Genomic DNA, 17,500 nt, shown 5'->3' with positions numbered 1-17,500 from the left:
CCAAGGTGACGATAGTCCCGTTCAACAAGCACATAGCTTTGTTTTGGTTTAAGGTTTTCCAACAAGTCTTTTTCAGCAGTACGGAGACGCCTTCAAAAAACACGGTTAAACTCGCAACCTCTCCTCTTTGTTGCTTAGTACGACTCTTATCTCCTTTTATCTCTCTCTCTGTCTCATCTTCGTATTCTTCATCCTCTTCTTCCCTGTAGTGGGGTAGTGCCGTCAGTGCACCTCATATGGAGCACTGTATGCAAACTTAAGGTTCTTTGCAGCGCGCCTTCCGGGCCCCTAGCTGCAACCCCTTTCATTCCTTTTACTGTACCTCCTTTCATCTCCTCTCTTAACAGTTGATTTATAGTGCAACTGCGAGGTTTTCCTCCTGTTACGCCTTTCAGATCTTTTATTGTCCATTTCCGTTTCTGCGTTGAATGACCTCATAGGTCTAAGTGCCTGGTCTTTGGCCTAAATTCTATATTAAATTCAATTCATCCTTTTCCGTTACCTGTCATCTCCGCCTCCCTTTTCCCTTTTCCCTCAACTCCAACACGCTCTAACCTATTCCTTGATTAGTCACACCTTTTCCATCATTCATAGCATCTTCCTTTCAACCCGATAGCCTCTAGAGGCGAACATTTCCTGTAACTTGAATAATTTTTATTTCACGTCCATCAGAAATCCTCTTTTCTCTGATGTGAAACAAACACACCTCAAGAAGTCCGAGGAAGCTTTCTAAAATGGTCCGTCTTACTTCCTCTATCACCCCTAACAACCGCTATACGTCTGTGCAGATCACTCACCTCGGTATTTTACCAACTGTTGACATCTTATCGTAGGTCACAAATGATGGTGCCTACTGTATAGGAAATGTAACTGAGGAAAACTAGTCTTGATTTATCTCTTTTATCGTTGCGATTATGACTTCCTTCTGTAGACTGTTACCTTTCATAATCAATAAGCCACGACAAATAGGAAGTGTAGTATTTCATGCCCGTATACTTCCTGAAGATCTTTGAAATAAGTAACTTGGGGGTTTCACTACCTGCTGTTGGCAAACGTATAGCACGTATCAATTCTGAAACAGCTGTTCTAGTGCAAATTCAAGATCAGTTAATATAAGTTATATAGTCTAACTAGAATTATTTATTAGTTGGCCGCTTTCCTTTCCTTTGAACTAACTCACTATTGTACTATTCCAGCACCTTTGGGCTACGATGTGCCCCATGTGTAGAATCTGAAAGTAGATGTCCAAATTCTGCCAAACCAGAGGACTGCCCGTATGGTATAGTCACCGACATATGCAACTGTTGCTTTGTGTGTGGTCAGGTGAGTACAATGCCAATTGTGTTGAATATTATACCTGTTTTCTTATTTTCTTTACCTTTTCCCCGTTTCACTACAAACTAGTATTTTGGTTTTTTACATGTTATAATTGTCTACCGGTCACATTACAGGCATACGTAATCACATTTTGGTGCATTTTGCAATTATGGAACCTATTAATCATAATGAAATACTGTACCTCCATTGCAAATTGCTTATAATCCCAAATGTGAGTACATTCATTCGTGGCAGTTGGTTTGATTTTTGCATAACTATAATAGTGACTTCACTTCAGTTGATGTATATGCTTGTATACTCATCATATATATATATATATATATATATATATATATATGTATATATATATATATGTATGTATGTATGTATATATATATATATTATATATATATATATATATATGTATATATATATATATTGTATGTATGTATGTATGTATGTATATATATATATATATATATATATTTATATATATAGTATATATAATTAGAATAAACAAAATTAAATGACAATAGTAATAGCAAATTATGTTTCTTTAATACACGTTAAATCAACTAAGCAATGAAAAGTAGGCCCATTTACATAAATATCCAAGAATAGCTTTTGAATTTCGTACTTTGCAAGTTATGATAAACCCACCCTATCCTCTCCTCATAATATTCTCAATATATCCGTAGTGGATGCATAGCAGCCTTCATATTCATCCATTCGCCATGAGTGGGATGACATGGCGGTTATAGATATCTGTTACTAAAAGCTCTTTCTGGTGAAAGACGGCATGAATGACTCTCCTTGTGTTGCAGGGTCCTGGTGACAAATGCGGAGGCTTCTGGAACGTCGACGGAAAATGCGGCACCGGCCTCGAGTGCGTCTCTCCCGAGGCGGACATGTGGGGATTCGAGGGATTGTGTAAAGCAGTCGAAGGAGCCTCTGCGAGTGAGGAGTGCTCCACAATAGACCCAAGCGCCAATATAGTAGAGCCAACAGAGGGGACAACCACAACTCTAAAGGAGCCTTTGATTATTCGGGCCATGAAGCAATAAAGAGTGGATCGCCTATGACGAAGCAGCATGTTTCAGACGGCAAAATGGAGCAATATAGCCTACGGAAGAGACATTTCCTCGGTTTGAACCAGCGACAACTTTCCATACAAGAGGCTCTTACTGGACACTTTTCAGAGAAAGTTTTGGGATTTTGTTGTATAGACCTCAAAGACGGCTATTTCAGGCCCATTCGGGAAGGAACTAAAATACGTACATGAGATGTGTAACTTTGCTCGTAAGGGAAGTATAGGGTGCATCAATGATTGGATTATCTATGACAGAATTACGTGAAAAGTTAATCAGTCGGTGGGACTCAGAGATACGGCCTTAGCTGCAATTATACATTGATCAGAACCGTTGGCAAATAATCAGATTTTGAAATTTCAACCACAACTCGTTATTAGATATCCGACTGTTTTAGATTATATATATATATATATATATATATATATATATATATATATATACATATATCTTTATAAAGCGCTGTTTTTTAAAGTAGAAATAATAGTGGTTTAAATGATAGGATGTTAATTCAAAGTTCAATTAAACAAAACAGTAACTGATGTTATCTGAGGTCCTCTGTATTTTATGTTAATATCTCAACAAACACGCCAAACCGGATATAATTAAAACCTGGACGCAAAAGGACAGATACTGGAAAGTCTCATTATTGTCTGTCGGCAAATGATGAATTACGGACCATTAATTTATGGAATATCTGTAGATATCGGCGTTTCGTGATTTGAATTTCAACCCTGGTTGTTCTTTCGTTCAGATTAATCTATGTCAGGGGTCGCCAACCTTTCACGCTTGAAGAGCCATTTATTCAGAGAATCTTAAAAATATTGAACTGTCAGAGCAGTAACGACAAAAATATTTAAATATTTTAGCTTAGAAACTACTTACATCTCATTGAAAAGTCAATGAAATGGATATCTAAACTATACTTTTAAAATTAAATAAAACTAAGCCGAATAATGTTACGTAATTTCTTAGTTTTGAATGGATTAAAAGAAATTTGTTCAGCGTTTGGAGCCGCACAAGTTCTTGAAAGAGCCGCAGGTTGGCGACCCCTGGTCTATGTGATGAAAAACTTTAATTCGTCAATTATATAATGGTAAACAGTACCACAAGAAGCCACTTAGGATTTGCAGGTGGGATTCAGATATGCGTCACACATTGTCTGCAGAATTCGAGGTCATACAGTATATTCTGTCCCAAGTGGGTGACTGAAGGTCACAGAGTGTGATACTGAGAGAAAATTAATTCATATTTTTTTTTTCATCAGTAACAAACAGGTTTCTATTGGCGGCGTCTGTCAACCAGAAAGTGGGTAAGAATTACTTGGAAAAGCAATAAGAAAAAAATATCCGCTAACTTGGAGTTCTGAGAATTGACCAATCTGTAGATTTTTTATATGTGGGGAGGGGAGGAGAGGATGAGGGGTGGGGGGGGGGGGGGAAACCCAGGGTTGGTGGTGGAGGAGGTTGCCAACACACCTATTTTTTTTATATATATTATGACGTCTCACCATCGGGCATAATGGTTTTCTGTGATGTTTTATATTTGACTTTTTTTAGACCTTCTCCCACAACTCCTTCGGTAGATTTTCCTTCTGTCCACAAACGTTCAATACTATCAGGCTTCCTCTCCGAACTGAGCGCGTGCCAAGTCTCACGAGAGCAAACAAATCTGAATACCATTTCCGTGGCATGATAGTCATTGACATTAGATTGTGTAATCTAGTTAGCCAAAGCTGGTAGCATTCTATTTTATGTCTTAGGTTGCATTAGGTTATATTAACTTTATCTGTGTGTATATATCAGATAAAAAAAATCTTTGTCTTGTACATGCGGAATAAATTATATTCTATGATAACTCATCTTGTTTCTGTGATTGACAACTTTCATTAGTTTATCCTACTATAAATAAAATATTCTCACATATTTTGCAAAATTTTGATTCTTTAAACAGTTCTTCGACATAGTGCTGCTAACATTGAAGCTGAGTGCAAACCCAGTAATAAAACAGAACTGCAGCTAAGGTCATAATCTGTTTCGTTTTTTGAATTAACGATCCAGAACCGTTATTGGTGCAGCTAATCGTAACTGACGGACTCCCGAGGTGCTCCCCACCCAACAGGGAAAAGTTCAAATGCATTAGCCAATCAAGCCCAAGACAGAAGATTCAATGTTATCTGACGCCAGGTAATAAAAAAGAACACTAATGCTATTATGGTAATCGTCATTTTACGCCACTGGCAAAACCAGTGATACACCATAACTACATCGAGCTAACAGACTAGTGAGATGGTACTATATATATATATATATATATATATATATATATATATATATATATATATATATATATATTATACAATTAGCATTTCCCAAAGACTGAATGAAGCAGTATTACTATATTTTTTTTTATGCAATTAGCATTTCCCAGAGACTGAATGAAGCAGTAGTACTATTTTTTTTATGCCATTAGCATTTCCCATAGACTTATTGAAGCAGTAGTACTATATTTTTTCATACAATTAGCATTTCCCAGAGACTGAATGAAGCAGAAGCCAACCTTAGTTGTCCAACAGAACAAATTATATCAACACAACTAGCCTGGTGTGAGTTTTGAAAGAAGCAAAAGAGAATAGAACGTTGCAGACTTGGGATCGTCAATATTTTGGTTAGTATCAAAGAGCAGCTTTAACGAGAACATGAAGAGTGTCGTTCTGTCAGGCGTTGACGAAGAGACATCTTATCCTTTGCATGAAGAACCAGTTTCCCCATTACCTGGCGCCGTTTCCCTAAAGTCTGAGGACTGCATTAAGCAAGTTCGCCTTTTACGGCGACAAAAAAGAAGGGCGAAGATGACATGTGGTATCAAGTTGGGTGGATTTTTTGTCTTATAAACTGGATGCTGTCATCCTCATTATATCATTCGTGTAATATATATATTGTGTGTATATATATAAAATAATATATTCATAAATGTCTACATATAGATATATACATATTTATTTACTATATATATATTTATATATTATACATATATCCATATAATTATATATACATATAATATATACGTTCATATATTATACATTATTGACCACATACATTTTCCCTTGAGAAAAGTGGCTCTAGAAAGTGCTCCCCTTTTAGCTCTCAATAAGTCTATAACCATTGTGTTGGACAAGCACAGTCGACTAATTACATAATACGTAATTCACACACGCACCTGCATATATAGATAGAAGCTAATTCTTATTTTGTCTGTGTATGGTGTTTTTACGTTGCATGGAACCAGAGGTTATTCAGCGACGGGACCAATGGCTTTACGTGCATAATCTCTTACAAAACGTATTTCTTTTTTTTTTGTCTGTTGGTATTCGGTGCGGGTAAATGCGTGCGAGCGAGCGCTCAAGCACAAATGAGCCAATGTTTGAAATGTATTATGGTAATTCAAAGGATATCAATTTCACAACTCTCAAGCAACGGGGTTGTCCAAAATTTATTACAGTCCTCTCTAGATGAAACCAGATCGTCCAGAGGAATTTTCCTATTGTTAAAGTTGCCAAGAGTAGATACTGCGGCAACTTTTTAAAACATATCTTCTGTGGCGTGAACAAGAAGAAAAACCATGAATAAAACCACGACGGTACTCGCAGTAGACGCCAATGTTGACACATTGTCGTGCCGCGAACTCCACCAGAAAACTATGCTTTCGATTATTATACTTCATCGGCGACCACTGCACATGGCATTGCAACACCTTAAACAAGAGCCTCTTTTCACCCGCTTACCATTCGTTGTCTTGACGCCGTCTCGGCAAGACTCGCAGAGGATCTTTCCGTCATTACGTGTTATCTTCTCAGAGAGGTTGCGTTGTGTTCGTCATGGCTTCGCACTTCACGCTGCTGCTGTGTATTTCCCTGGCAATTGTCGCGTGAGTTGTTTCGAGTGTTTGTTAAACTCTCGTGTAAATCTTAGGCATTGCATGACTCATGTTGATCCTAAAAAGTAAAGATATGCATATGTAGCGTTAGTTTCCTTATGTATCATGAAAATTTACATAAATCTTTTCTTCTTGTAACATGAAAATGTTAATATGAAAATAGCTATAGCTGGTTCACTTAAGGTAGATTCTTGGATGAGCCCTATGCTTACGAGACGTTTGTTTGGCGACAGCTGATTGGCTGGTACCTGGAGGTAGGGAGCTCCCAGCCAATTAGCGGCCGCCAAATAAACGTCTCGTAGGCATAGGGCTCACTCAAGAATCTACCTTAAGTGAACCAGCTATAGTGTTATGAGGAAAATAAGTCAATGTTATCGAATGAGACCATGAACCTTTTGGGTATAGGCTAGAGGTTATGATTTAGTTTTTCATTTAAAACTGGAATACAACATTATGACTAGTAGATTAACAGTAGAATAATAACATTGTAACAAATACATCACTCAGATAGATAAAAGGATCCGTTATCAGTTTCCTGAAGCTTAGATATTTATTCACAAAAGACAACGACCTGTTAGACGCTTCAAGTCCCTAGTAGTTTGCCCAGGAGTGCTGGAAAGGAGAAGCGGCAAAGAACCAGTGAAACTAAACTCCTAGAAAGCAACAGCTTGTGTTCGCAAAGCGTGAATGTTAATAAGGAGCACCAACAACAAGACGAGGTGCCGGAACCTGGAGGATTCACCACAGCACAGCAGTGACTACGTTCCTTGGTTCTCTCACCTTTAGATCTTATTCAAGTCCACTTGTCAGCAGGGGGAAAAATATTACAATAGCAATAAAAATTAGCTAGCTAAAAGGAAACACAATTATATATACTAGCAAACATATGTATACAGAAATTATGTATGAAAATTCGTAAAGTAACTAAGTCTACGGGCGCAACCAGCCTCGTTTCACGGGCAGAACCAGCTCCGTTTCAGGGAATCCCTTCTTACCCCCACCCCATTCGGAGGGGAGGGGGGAAGGTAGGATGAACACCCCATTAGAAACCATCTTAGAGGTCCCCACTATAACCCTGCCAAGTTTCATGGCCATCGGACCAGCTGTTTGGCCGTGATTGAATGACAGACAGATGGAAAGACATTATTGTTTGTTTGTTTGTATGGTGTTTTTACGTTGCATGGAACCAGTGGTTATTCAGCAACGGGACCAACGGCTTTACGTGACTTCCGAACCACGTCGAGAGTGAACCTCTATCACCAGAAATACACATCTCTCACTCCTCAGTGGAATGGCCGAGAATCGAACCCGCGACCACCATAACAACCACGCCACTGAGGCGCACAGACATTATGCCCATTATTGTAATAAACATACACACATATATAATCAAATAACTAATCATTATTAATTTTTTGCAGTGTTTCTGGACTGAAATGTCCCTCGTGTGAAACAGTCAGATGTGCAAGTCCCGAGTCACTCAACTGCCAGTATGGGGCAGTAGAGAAGCAGTGCGGATGCTGTTACGAATGTCGTAAGGTTAGTTCAGTTCCTCCTAAGTAATCAAAATTAAAATTCCTTTTCAATTGCAACATCAAAGCTCTTCACACTAAGGGTAGTTGCCACCTCATAAATGTTATTTGCAAATTGGAATCCTCTTGCAAAATATAGATTGTTTGTCTTTGGTGTTTGCTATTCTTTTTCCTTGACGAAAAAAAAATTCCACATGCCTCTAACAAGGAAAGATACTTGAAATTCAATATATTCTCCGTTGCAGGGCGTGGGTGAAGAATGCGGTGGCCCTAAAAACATCTTAGGCACCTGCGCTGAAGGGCTGGTCTGTGGCGCAGGAGGCAAGAAGGCAAGGCAAGGTTACTGTAGGGCCTACTGATACGTCCCGTAGTAGGGGTTGCCGGTGTCGTGGAAAAGGACCGTGTTTTTACAGAAAGGTGGTTAATTTATTTCCAGAGAAAGGATGACTGGATTCTGAAGGACGACGAATTCAACAGATAATGCCGTTTCAATTTCAGTTGGTAATAAAGTATATGCAGTTGTCATTGGGCATTCAAAGTTGTCGTAAGATTTCAAATTGTCAAAAACTTAAAAAAAAAAACATCGACAATTCTGGAATTTTTATTTTCCTCAGGTATAAATGCATCTTTTAAAGAATATCAACAAACTGAAAGAAAAACGTCATCAAAGTTGAAGGAAAATTTACTTTCAGTAAATCTAAAAGAGCATCTTCCAGTACTTCCCTACCACGGGAGAGATAGAGACACAAAGGGAACGTTCAGAGTGTATTGCTGTAGAGAGACATCTCTGTGTAGGTGAATCATTTACTCCAAAAGAATTCATTCATGATTGTACTGGTTTTGAACTAGAAGAAAAATGAAAAGCTTGCAAACTTCCTAAGCGCGTATTGACGGCAGTGCGCCTCACTTGGTGCACTTTAGGCATTACTAAAGGGCGCTTGCAGTGTACCTTCGGCACCAACACACTTTCTATTCTTTTACACTGTCTTCATCCTCTCTTCCTTTCTTCAATCTTGCTGTCCAAGCTCTCTAACTGCTACATCCAATTGTAACTGTGGTGTTTTCTCTTAGTTCCATATAGGGATCCAAATACTTTGTCTCTTTAATTTTCTGGATCTTTTAGCCAAAACAGATTACAGGCAATTGGAATTTGCTAGCAATGCTATTGAAGAGGGATTTGCTAGATAACTAGTCAATGGGGTTTACTTACATGTATGTACATATAAGCATTCATATGTATGTGTATATATACATATATTCAGAAGAGTTTTGCCCTCCAGCAAGTACGATGCGTAACATGTATACGATAACGAAAAGGAGGCGATACATATTTGCGTACTTCATCTATGCCAATGTTTCAAACCATAGCTCCATCATCAGCGGTAAAAAAAAAGAAACGACAGGAGATAAAAGGTAAAACATACCAGCTAAAAACAAAAACACATGTTAGTAAACCGACCTAACGCCTCAAAATACCACTCTGAGTGACCCTGGAAAGCACTCTCAAGACGAAGAACTTTGTCAAGAGATAAACAGAGGATCAGAAGAAGAAATCTGGCTGTTCAGTGATGGAACTAGTTATATCTAGTAATTCCATTATAAGCAGGGAAGTTTCATTAGCGGCTTGAGCTGTGATTTCAAAATTGTCAACGGAAATAGTTAGACGTGCATTTGTTTGCATTTTGCCTAATATCTGAAGACTCCTTGTTACTCAAGTTACAACCTAACTCCATGATGGGAAGCAATCCGGACTTTTACCATCCTTTTAGTAAAACCAAGATAAATCCCAAGACTACATCTTGGGCGAGTATATCTATGTACCACCACCGAACACTGTACAAGTCTAGGGAGCAAGTTGTTCCTGGAGTCCTAAGAACAAGCTCTGGATTAAGACAAGAAGAAGAATTGTGCCTAAAATGATCTGAGTTAAAGTAGTTAAACACTTGTCATGAATTGTATAACCTTAAGACGCATCCAAATTAAGTTTTCAGCACAGCAGAAATCGCAATTGCAGGTTGAAAACTATCAGTTACAAGTTTCCTGAAGAGTTTATGAAATAAAAGTGTTTGATACTAATTTTCATGGAAGTACTTTCTGAGATATTCCATCTCATTGCAAAAATGAATCCCATATGACGAAAGAGAAAAGGCTCTATGCTAGTATGTTAAAATGAGGTAAGTTTAGAATAATAAAAAAAAGAAGCGCAGTAAAAATGGAATCCAAGACCAGTGTAGTTTTTTTTTTATAGCGGTATAACCTGCATTAATCCAGAAATGTTGGTCAGTCTGGGTATTAAAAACATTTTTAAAAAAGCAGCCAACTGTTGTTTTCACGTTCAATAGTAAAATTGATATTTGGGTGACAATTACAGTCAAACTCTTCGAACTGCTCAGCAGCAACTCTGTTTTGAAAAAGAGCGAAATTATCATCAACACAACGTTTGTAGTTAAGAGGAACAAATCTTGGAGGACACTGATCCAAGAAAGTTTCCTCCAAAGGCCCATTAAAATATTTGCTAAAGCAGGTAACAGCGTCGTCTGTGCTTGCAAGGTTATCAATGAATAAAAAGTCTTCTGTGTCCAACAGAGCCAAGTATGAAAGTCTTTTAAACTCCTCTTCATCAATACCTTGGTAGATAAAACCAGGTCCAATAAAAAATCTTATCCAAAACAATTTGCATCATTGCTTGTAACGGTACATTGGTAAAAAAAGAAATAGCATCGAAGTTAACCATAAGCAGATCAAGGTCTTCATTAATTAGGTCTCTAGTAAATGGTTCAAATGTTCTCTTCATAAAACGAATGACTTATTTTCAAAATAGAAGAATATAATTTTCAAGAATGAACGTTAAGCGTTGGTTTTTTCTTGCTGGAACCACATCTGCATAAATGCATGTGAGACAGCGTCCAAGCACGGAGCTCGTTTTTTAAATACATCATGTTAATGGGTAACTGATAAAATTCAAACACCTCAAATCGGGTTATGTCCAACAAACAGCCTAGTTCCTCTCCGGATGAAACAACAAAAGACAAAGGGATTTTCCTACTATTAAAGTTGCCAAGCGTGGTTAGTGTTACAACTTTTCAAAACATTTAAAACAACTCCACCTTTGGCGTCATCAATGATGAGGGAAATCAGTGAATAAAACCACAACGCCCAATAGCATTAGACGCCAGTGTTGACACACCGGATCACACCGCGAATTCCACCAGAAAAATAAACGTTCGATAATTATTGTTCCATAGGCGACCACTTCGCCTAACAATGCAGCACCCAAACTAAAACACGAGCCTTTATTACCATATTTAACATTCGTTGTCCAGACGGCGTTCCGGTAGGACCTAGAGAGGAGAGGAGGATCCTCTCGCCATTACGTGTTTCCTGCTCAGAGAGGTTTTCAGCAAGACCTTGGTTTTCAGTTCGTCATGGCTTCGCACTTCACGCTGCTGCTGTGCATTTCCCTGGGAATTGTCGCGTGAGTCATGTTCCGTGTGTTTGTCAGCAGGAAAAAAGGTACATATCAGTATAAACTTAATTTCTTTACTTTCAACAAAAGGATTAATATACTATATTTTTGCAGAATTTCTGGACTGTCCTGTCCCACTTGTGAAACAGTAAAATGCGCAAGTCCTGAGTCACTCAACTGTCAGTATGGGGCTGTAGAGAGGCAGTGCGGATGCTGCTATGAATGTCGCAAGGCTAGTTTAGTGTCTCCTCATTTATGGAAATGAGAATTTCCGTTTCAATCTTAACATCAAATCGTTTTATATAATGGTAGCTGCTATTTTGAAAATATGTGCAAATGGGAGTAACTTCTTTCTTAGAAAGTAGCTATTCTTATTATAAGCCAAGAATTGCGTTCTTGAAGGGACCACACCACACTCTTAGAATAACCTATACGCTCCTTTCCAGGGTGTGGGTGAAGAGTGCGGTGGCCGCCTCAACATCTTTGGCACCTGCGCTGAAGAGTTGATTTGTAAGGGGGGGAAGAAGAAATTCAAAAGACCAGGTCACTGCCAGGTTCGGCGACCATAAGCCGCGCTGTATGGGTCCACGGATTCTGAAGGAAGACAGCTTCCAAAGATTAACTGGCTATCTAATACTGGAATTCAGTAGATAGGATGGAATTCAACTTCTCTCATTTATTAATTGCACCCTTACTTCACAGAGGCCGCTTTTGCGATGATCAGTTAGTCGCAAAGTTTTTAAAAGTGGTTATAAGGCATTAAAAGTTGTTTCAACGTTTCACATTGCCAGAATTTATTAAAGTATCACCAATTCTGGAATCTATAATTTTCCTAGGATTAAATATATCTTTATATTATGAGCATTATTAAAGTGACATAAAACTGGAATAGAAATATAGAAATAGACCAAAGAAAAGTAAAATCTATTCTAGCCGAGTGATATTTGGCCAATAAACCTTGGCTGGTTATAATTTAAACAGAGCATCTGCCAACACACACCCTTATCAGCAGAGGGATAGAGATATTAAAGGAAATTTCAAACTATATGACTTTTTTTATCTCAAATTACATATTATATTGTACACAGCCTCTGTTAGCGCCTCAGTGGCGTGGTTGGTATGGTGTTGGCGTCCCACCTCGGTGGTCGCGAGTTCGATTCTTGGCCATTCCATTGAGGAGTGAGAGAGGTGTATTTCTGGTGACAGAAGTTCACTCTCGACGTGGTTCGGAAGTCATGTAAAGCCGTTGGTCCGGTTATTCAACCGCTGGTTTCATGCAACGTAAAAAGACCATACAAACAAACATAGTCTGTGTTGGTGAATCATATACTCGTACTTTTAAACAGCTTTGATGATTGTACTGTTTCGGAACTGAAAGCGAAAATGAAAAGCTTGCAAACTTCGTTGGGGGATAGTGACAGCAATACACCTCATGTGGTGCAGTTTTGCCTGAGGCCTCAATTTTTTCAGGCTTTTACTTTACCATCAGTCATGCTTCCTTTCTTCAGTCTTGCTGTCCAACTTCTCCAAATATTTCTTAGTGCAACTATGGAGTCTCTCCCAGTTCCACCTTAAGATCCTTGAACCTCATCTCCATTTTCTGTATTTTTTAGCCAGTACTACTGCTTGTAGGCAGTCGAAATTTTCTAGCTGGGGCAAGCTGGCCAGTCAGTGGGGTCTTGCTTGCAGTGCGAATTATTGTAGCCCTTTTTTTGCAATGCTAAATAATAGAACCTTTGCAAGCAATGCAAATTACTGACCTATGCGGCTTAGGCTCCTTGCACACAACGTCCTTGGTTAGGTTTTCCTCTTACTTTGAATCTAAAAAATTTTGCAAAGTTCTGAAACCATGCTGGACACCATGTTAAAAGTAACAAACTACAAACAATCTTCAATTACAGCCAAAGCACAGAAAATGTTAACCTAGTAAATGATTCGGAAGCAGGACTGCTTCAGAGCCTCCAAAACTCTTCGAAACAAAAATTGGAGGCTGCGTAGGTAGTCACTGAGTTTGCATTTCTCATGTTAACAAGGTGTGATGCGACCTCCAACTTACTCGGGACGCGTGCAAGATTTTCCCCTCACACATAAGTTCTCAACATTACATTCATAACTTGACGCAAATTATAACGTCTTGTCTCCCCTACCCTCCCGATCCCCTACCTACCCGCCTCACCCTGGGAGGACAAACAGGTTTGCACGAGGAGGGTGGATGTGTCATGTCTCCCCTACCCTCCCAACACCCAACCTTCCCCGCCCCCACCCGGGCGGACAAACGAGAAAGATTCACTCGGATTTTATTATTATAAGATTCCTTCTTACCAAAGTTACAGCCTGTTTTGTGGCTAAATCAAAAAGGGAAATCAATCCGCACTTTTAGCATCCTCTTAGTGGAGCCAAGATAAGTCCCAAGATTACATCTTGGGTAAATACAATTATGTACCACCAATGAACGCATAAGGCTAAGGAGCTAGTTGTTCTTTGAGTCCCAAGAACAAGCTCTGGATTAAGACAGCAAGAATGGCGTTTAAAATAATCTTGAGGTCAAGTAGTTAAAAACTTGTCACCAACCGTAAAACGCTGAGTTATAAAAATGAAGTTTTTAGCACAGCAGGAATCGGAATTACAGGTTGAAAACTATTAGATACAAGTTTCCTGAGGTATTTCTTAAATAAAAGTTTTGGATACCAACTTTCATGAAAGTAATATTTACGCTATTCTACGCCATTGTGAAAATGAACCCAGTCTGACGAAAGAGAAAAGGCTCTATGCAATGAAGTGCAAATGATGTTAAGTTTAAGATCACCAAAAAACAAGAGATGTAAATATTAAAGCCAAGACAAGTACGGATTTTATTGCAATATACAGAAGTAAAGAAATGTTGGTCAGGTCTGGGTATTAAAGCATTTAAAAAAGCAAGCAGCTGTTGTTTTCACTTTCATGATCAAATTCAATACTTGGTGAAGATTACCGACCTTGGTTTGAAAAAGAACAAACAAGATATATACATAACATTTGCAATAAATAAGACCTTGGTGGACACTGATCAAAGAAACTTTCCTATAAAAGGAAGAGAAAAATGTTTGCTACAACAACACCCAGAGGAGAACCTATGGCAACCTCATTCAATTCTGTTTGTAAGGTTACCAGCAGACTACATGAAAAGTCTGTCCAGCAGCGCCAATTACAAAAGTGTTTTAAAATCCTCTCTAGCACTACCTACGTAGATATAACAAGGTTCAATAAAAAAAATTTATTCAAAATATTTTGTATCATTAATAAAAAGAGAAACGACATCGAGGTAATTAGGTCTCCAGCAAACTATACAAATCTCCTTTCTGTGAAACAAATTAATTATTTTTCATTATAGAGTAATAGAGCAATGTACAATTGCATAAACACAACACGTATCTTGGTTTTCCTTACTCGTACCTGATGTGTGAATATGCATGTGAGAGAGAGTCAAGGCCCAAATGAGCTCATTTTCGAAATGCACTGTGTTAATAACAAAATTGAGCCAAACCATAACTGAAAAAATGCAGAGGTTCAACAGTTATTTTCGTCTCCGGAAAAAACCAGAACATCCAGAGTAATTTTCTCATTAACAAAGTTTCCAGACGTAGATTACTGTCACAATTCTAAAAATAAATTCACACTGACGTCATCCACGATTAAAACCACGGCGCCGACTCAAATTGGACGTCATTGTTGAATCATAACCGACAAATAAATATTAAATCATTACATAACTGGCGACCACTTCGCCTGTCAATGCAACACCTTAAAACAAGAGTCTCCGTCACCCAGACATCATTCGTTGTTCAGAGGCTCTTTAGTTATTACTGCTCAGTGAGGTCGAGTTTTCTTCGCCATGGCTTCCTACTTCACGCTGCTGCTGTGCATTTCCTTGGCGGTTGTCGCGTGAGTCGTTTTATTTATTTATTTATTTTTTCATATTAGCCAAACTCTCTCTCTCTCTCTAGCAAATTTTATGTATTACATAACTCATCCTGATCATAAATGGTAACAACGTGCATTGTATTGGTATCTTTAGGTAACATGAGAATCTACATATCGGTAGAATAAACAGTGGGAGTCTTATTATTTGGTTCATTTGAATTGACTTGAAGACACTCGAACATCGTTCATTGGGAAAAAAGTAATGCAAGTTTAGGAGGAAAAATCAGTGACGAATTAAAATTTTAACTGGATTTTAATCTAAACTTGGAACACACTACTATGACTGTTGAATGACGCTAGAATTATAGCTTCAGAACAAACACATTGGCCTGACAGATCAGAGAAAGTCATCGACTCCCTGGCCGCTATATAAAAAATAGTTATTCATAAATCAAAGGCTGACCTGTCAGACAGCTTCATTGTCCTAGATTACCCAAGCCTGACTGAAAAGAGAAAAGGGAAAGATAGAGTGAGGCTGACCTGTAGAAAGCGACACAATTGGCTTGGCAGAGAAAATGTAAAAGATAATTGATCAACGCCACCAGAATTTCCTTGACTCTCTTGGCTTAAATTTTCTCTATTAGATCCTACTGGAGGCCATTTGTCAACAGGGAAAAGTTTACGATAACCACCAATATCAGTTAGCTAATTGAAATTACTTTGATAATTACTATCATTTTCAGCGCTTCTGGAAAGTCCTGTGGCCCTTGTATATTCTTCTGCGTAAATCCTGACACACTTAACTGTCCGTACGGACAAGTAAGGAACCCGTGTACATGCTGTTACGTGTGTCTTAAGGTTAGTTTTAAATTCTTCCTCGGTGCTGGAAGCGACACTTTCCGTTATCAGTTTACTGTTAAAACTTTTTGCATGAGCGTGGTAGTTGCTACCCTGAAAATCTTACTTGCCAATGGGTATTTTCTTGAAATAAATAATTTCTTTGCCATAGATACTTGCTAATCTTATTTTTAGTGAAGAAATGTTTTCTTTGAAAGTAACTGCTGTTTCGGAAATGTCACATACCCCATTCTTCTATGGACATTTCTCTTGCGAGGGACGACTCTCTTAGAATACATTATACCCCCATTCTAGGGCGAGGGTGAACAGTGCGGTGGCCCTAATAACATGTTTGGCACCTGCGCAGAAGGGCTGATCTGTCGCGGGGGACACGGCAAGGAGAAACCAGGTCATTGCAAGGCCCATCGACCTATCGGACGGTAATACGAATCCTATGTGGCTTGGCTAAGGACAGTGTTTCCGAAGAAAGGAGTGGGTGTTTGCTGAACTCTCTTTTTGAGAATGTTGACTGTATCTAGCCGAGAGAATTCGTGGATTCTGTATGAAGACGACCTCAGAATATATTTTGGCTACTCTTACTCTGAGATTCAGTAAATAAAATGGTTGATGGGTCTCATTTATTATTTGTACACTTATTTCACAGCAGCCACTGTTTTGATTACTAATTGGTCATAAGATATCCAAAGTTGTCATTAGGTATTAAAAGTTGTCGTTAGGTTTCAAACTGTCGAAACTTAATAAAAGCAACACCAATTCGGGAATTATCATTTTCCACAAATATAAATGCATCATTTTATGAGAATCAGGATGCTGACTGAAAACTTCACATCTCACAAGAAAAATCTAGTTTAGATGAGTAATGTCTAGCAAGCAAACCCTGACTAGTTATAATTTTGAGTACCTAATCCTATTCCCTACCAGCAGAGATAAGAAATAACGGGCTTTCAAACTATACGACATTTTTTTATCAAATTACTTACTGTATTGTCCACAGCTCTGTGTAGGTGAATCATATAATTCAAAAGAACTTCTTTTACGATTGTACTGTTTTGGAACTCAAAGGGAAAATAAACAAAGCTTGCAAACATCGAGTGCCATCAGTGCCTTACGAATTAAAACCAACACAAAAAATGACTCAGATAGAAATTATTTAAATTAGGGATGGAATGGTATATGAAATTTATGGCAAAGGCCATGCACTGGCACCTTTGAGGTTATTCAGCGCTGAAATGGAAATTATAAGTAAAAAGGTTTTAAGGGTGTAGCAGGAGGAAGACCTCAAAGTTGTACGATAAAATAATTGCTAGTAGGATGGATGGATTATGGAATTTAGGGCATAGCACAAGCGCTGGGACCTATAAGATCATTCAGTGCTGAAATGAAAGCATGGCTAGATGGAAAAA

General features: G+C 38.4%; 2 protein-coding genes and 1 long non-coding RNA gene across 4 annotated transcripts in view; all 3 read left to right on the top strand.

The window, feature by feature from the left end:
* The window catches only part of LOC135200790 (venom protein 302-like), a 15,731-nt gene extending 11,426 nt beyond the window's left edge, over positions 1–4,305 (top strand). Inside the window, exons 2-3 of the mRNA XM_064229435.1 lie at positions 1,197–1,323; positions 2,142–4,305. Coding sequence (XP_064085505.1) covers positions 1,197–1,323; positions 2,142–2,381 — 367 coding nt within the window. The 3' untranslated portion in view covers positions 2,382–4,305. The remainder of the gene's footprint in view (positions 1–1,196; positions 1,324–2,141) is intronic.
* Positions 4,306–6,153: 1,848 nt separating this feature from the next.
* Positions 6,154–17,500, top strand: part of LOC135200786 (single insulin-like growth factor-binding domain protein-2) — a 115,139-nt gene continuing 103,792 nt past the window's right edge. Inside the window, exons 1-3 of one of the 2 annotated variants that reach the window (XM_064229434.1) lie at positions 6,175–6,332; positions 7,763–7,880; positions 8,119–8,463. In XM_064229434.1, coding sequence (XP_064085504.1) covers positions 6,283–6,332; positions 7,763–7,880; positions 8,119–8,232 — 282 coding nt within the window. In that variant the 5' untranslated portion in view covers positions 6,175–6,282 and the 3' untranslated portion in view covers positions 8,233–8,463. Of the gene's footprint in view, positions 6,333–7,762; positions 7,881–8,118; positions 8,464–17,500 lie in introns of those variants that run through there. The other variant, XM_064229433.1, reaches the window with a different exon arrangement.
* Positions 10,815–16,850, top strand: LOC135200789 (uncharacterized). The gene is made up of 3 exons (XR_010311363.1): positions 10,815–11,348; positions 15,983–16,097; positions 16,392–16,850. It is a non-coding gene; the product is annotated as an uncharacterized LOC135200789 (long non-coding RNA).

This window comes from Macrobrachium nipponense, chromosome 27, assembly GCF_015104395.2.
Source record: "Macrobrachium nipponense isolate FS-2020 chromosome 27, ASM1510439v2, whole genome shotgun sequence".
In the NCBI taxonomy this organism is placed as follows: Eukaryota; Metazoa; Arthropoda; class Malacostraca; order Decapoda; family Palaemonidae; genus Macrobrachium; species Macrobrachium nipponense.
Note: the sequence above shows the minus strand (reverse complement) of the source record. Positions and strands in the feature narration are given on the sequence as shown.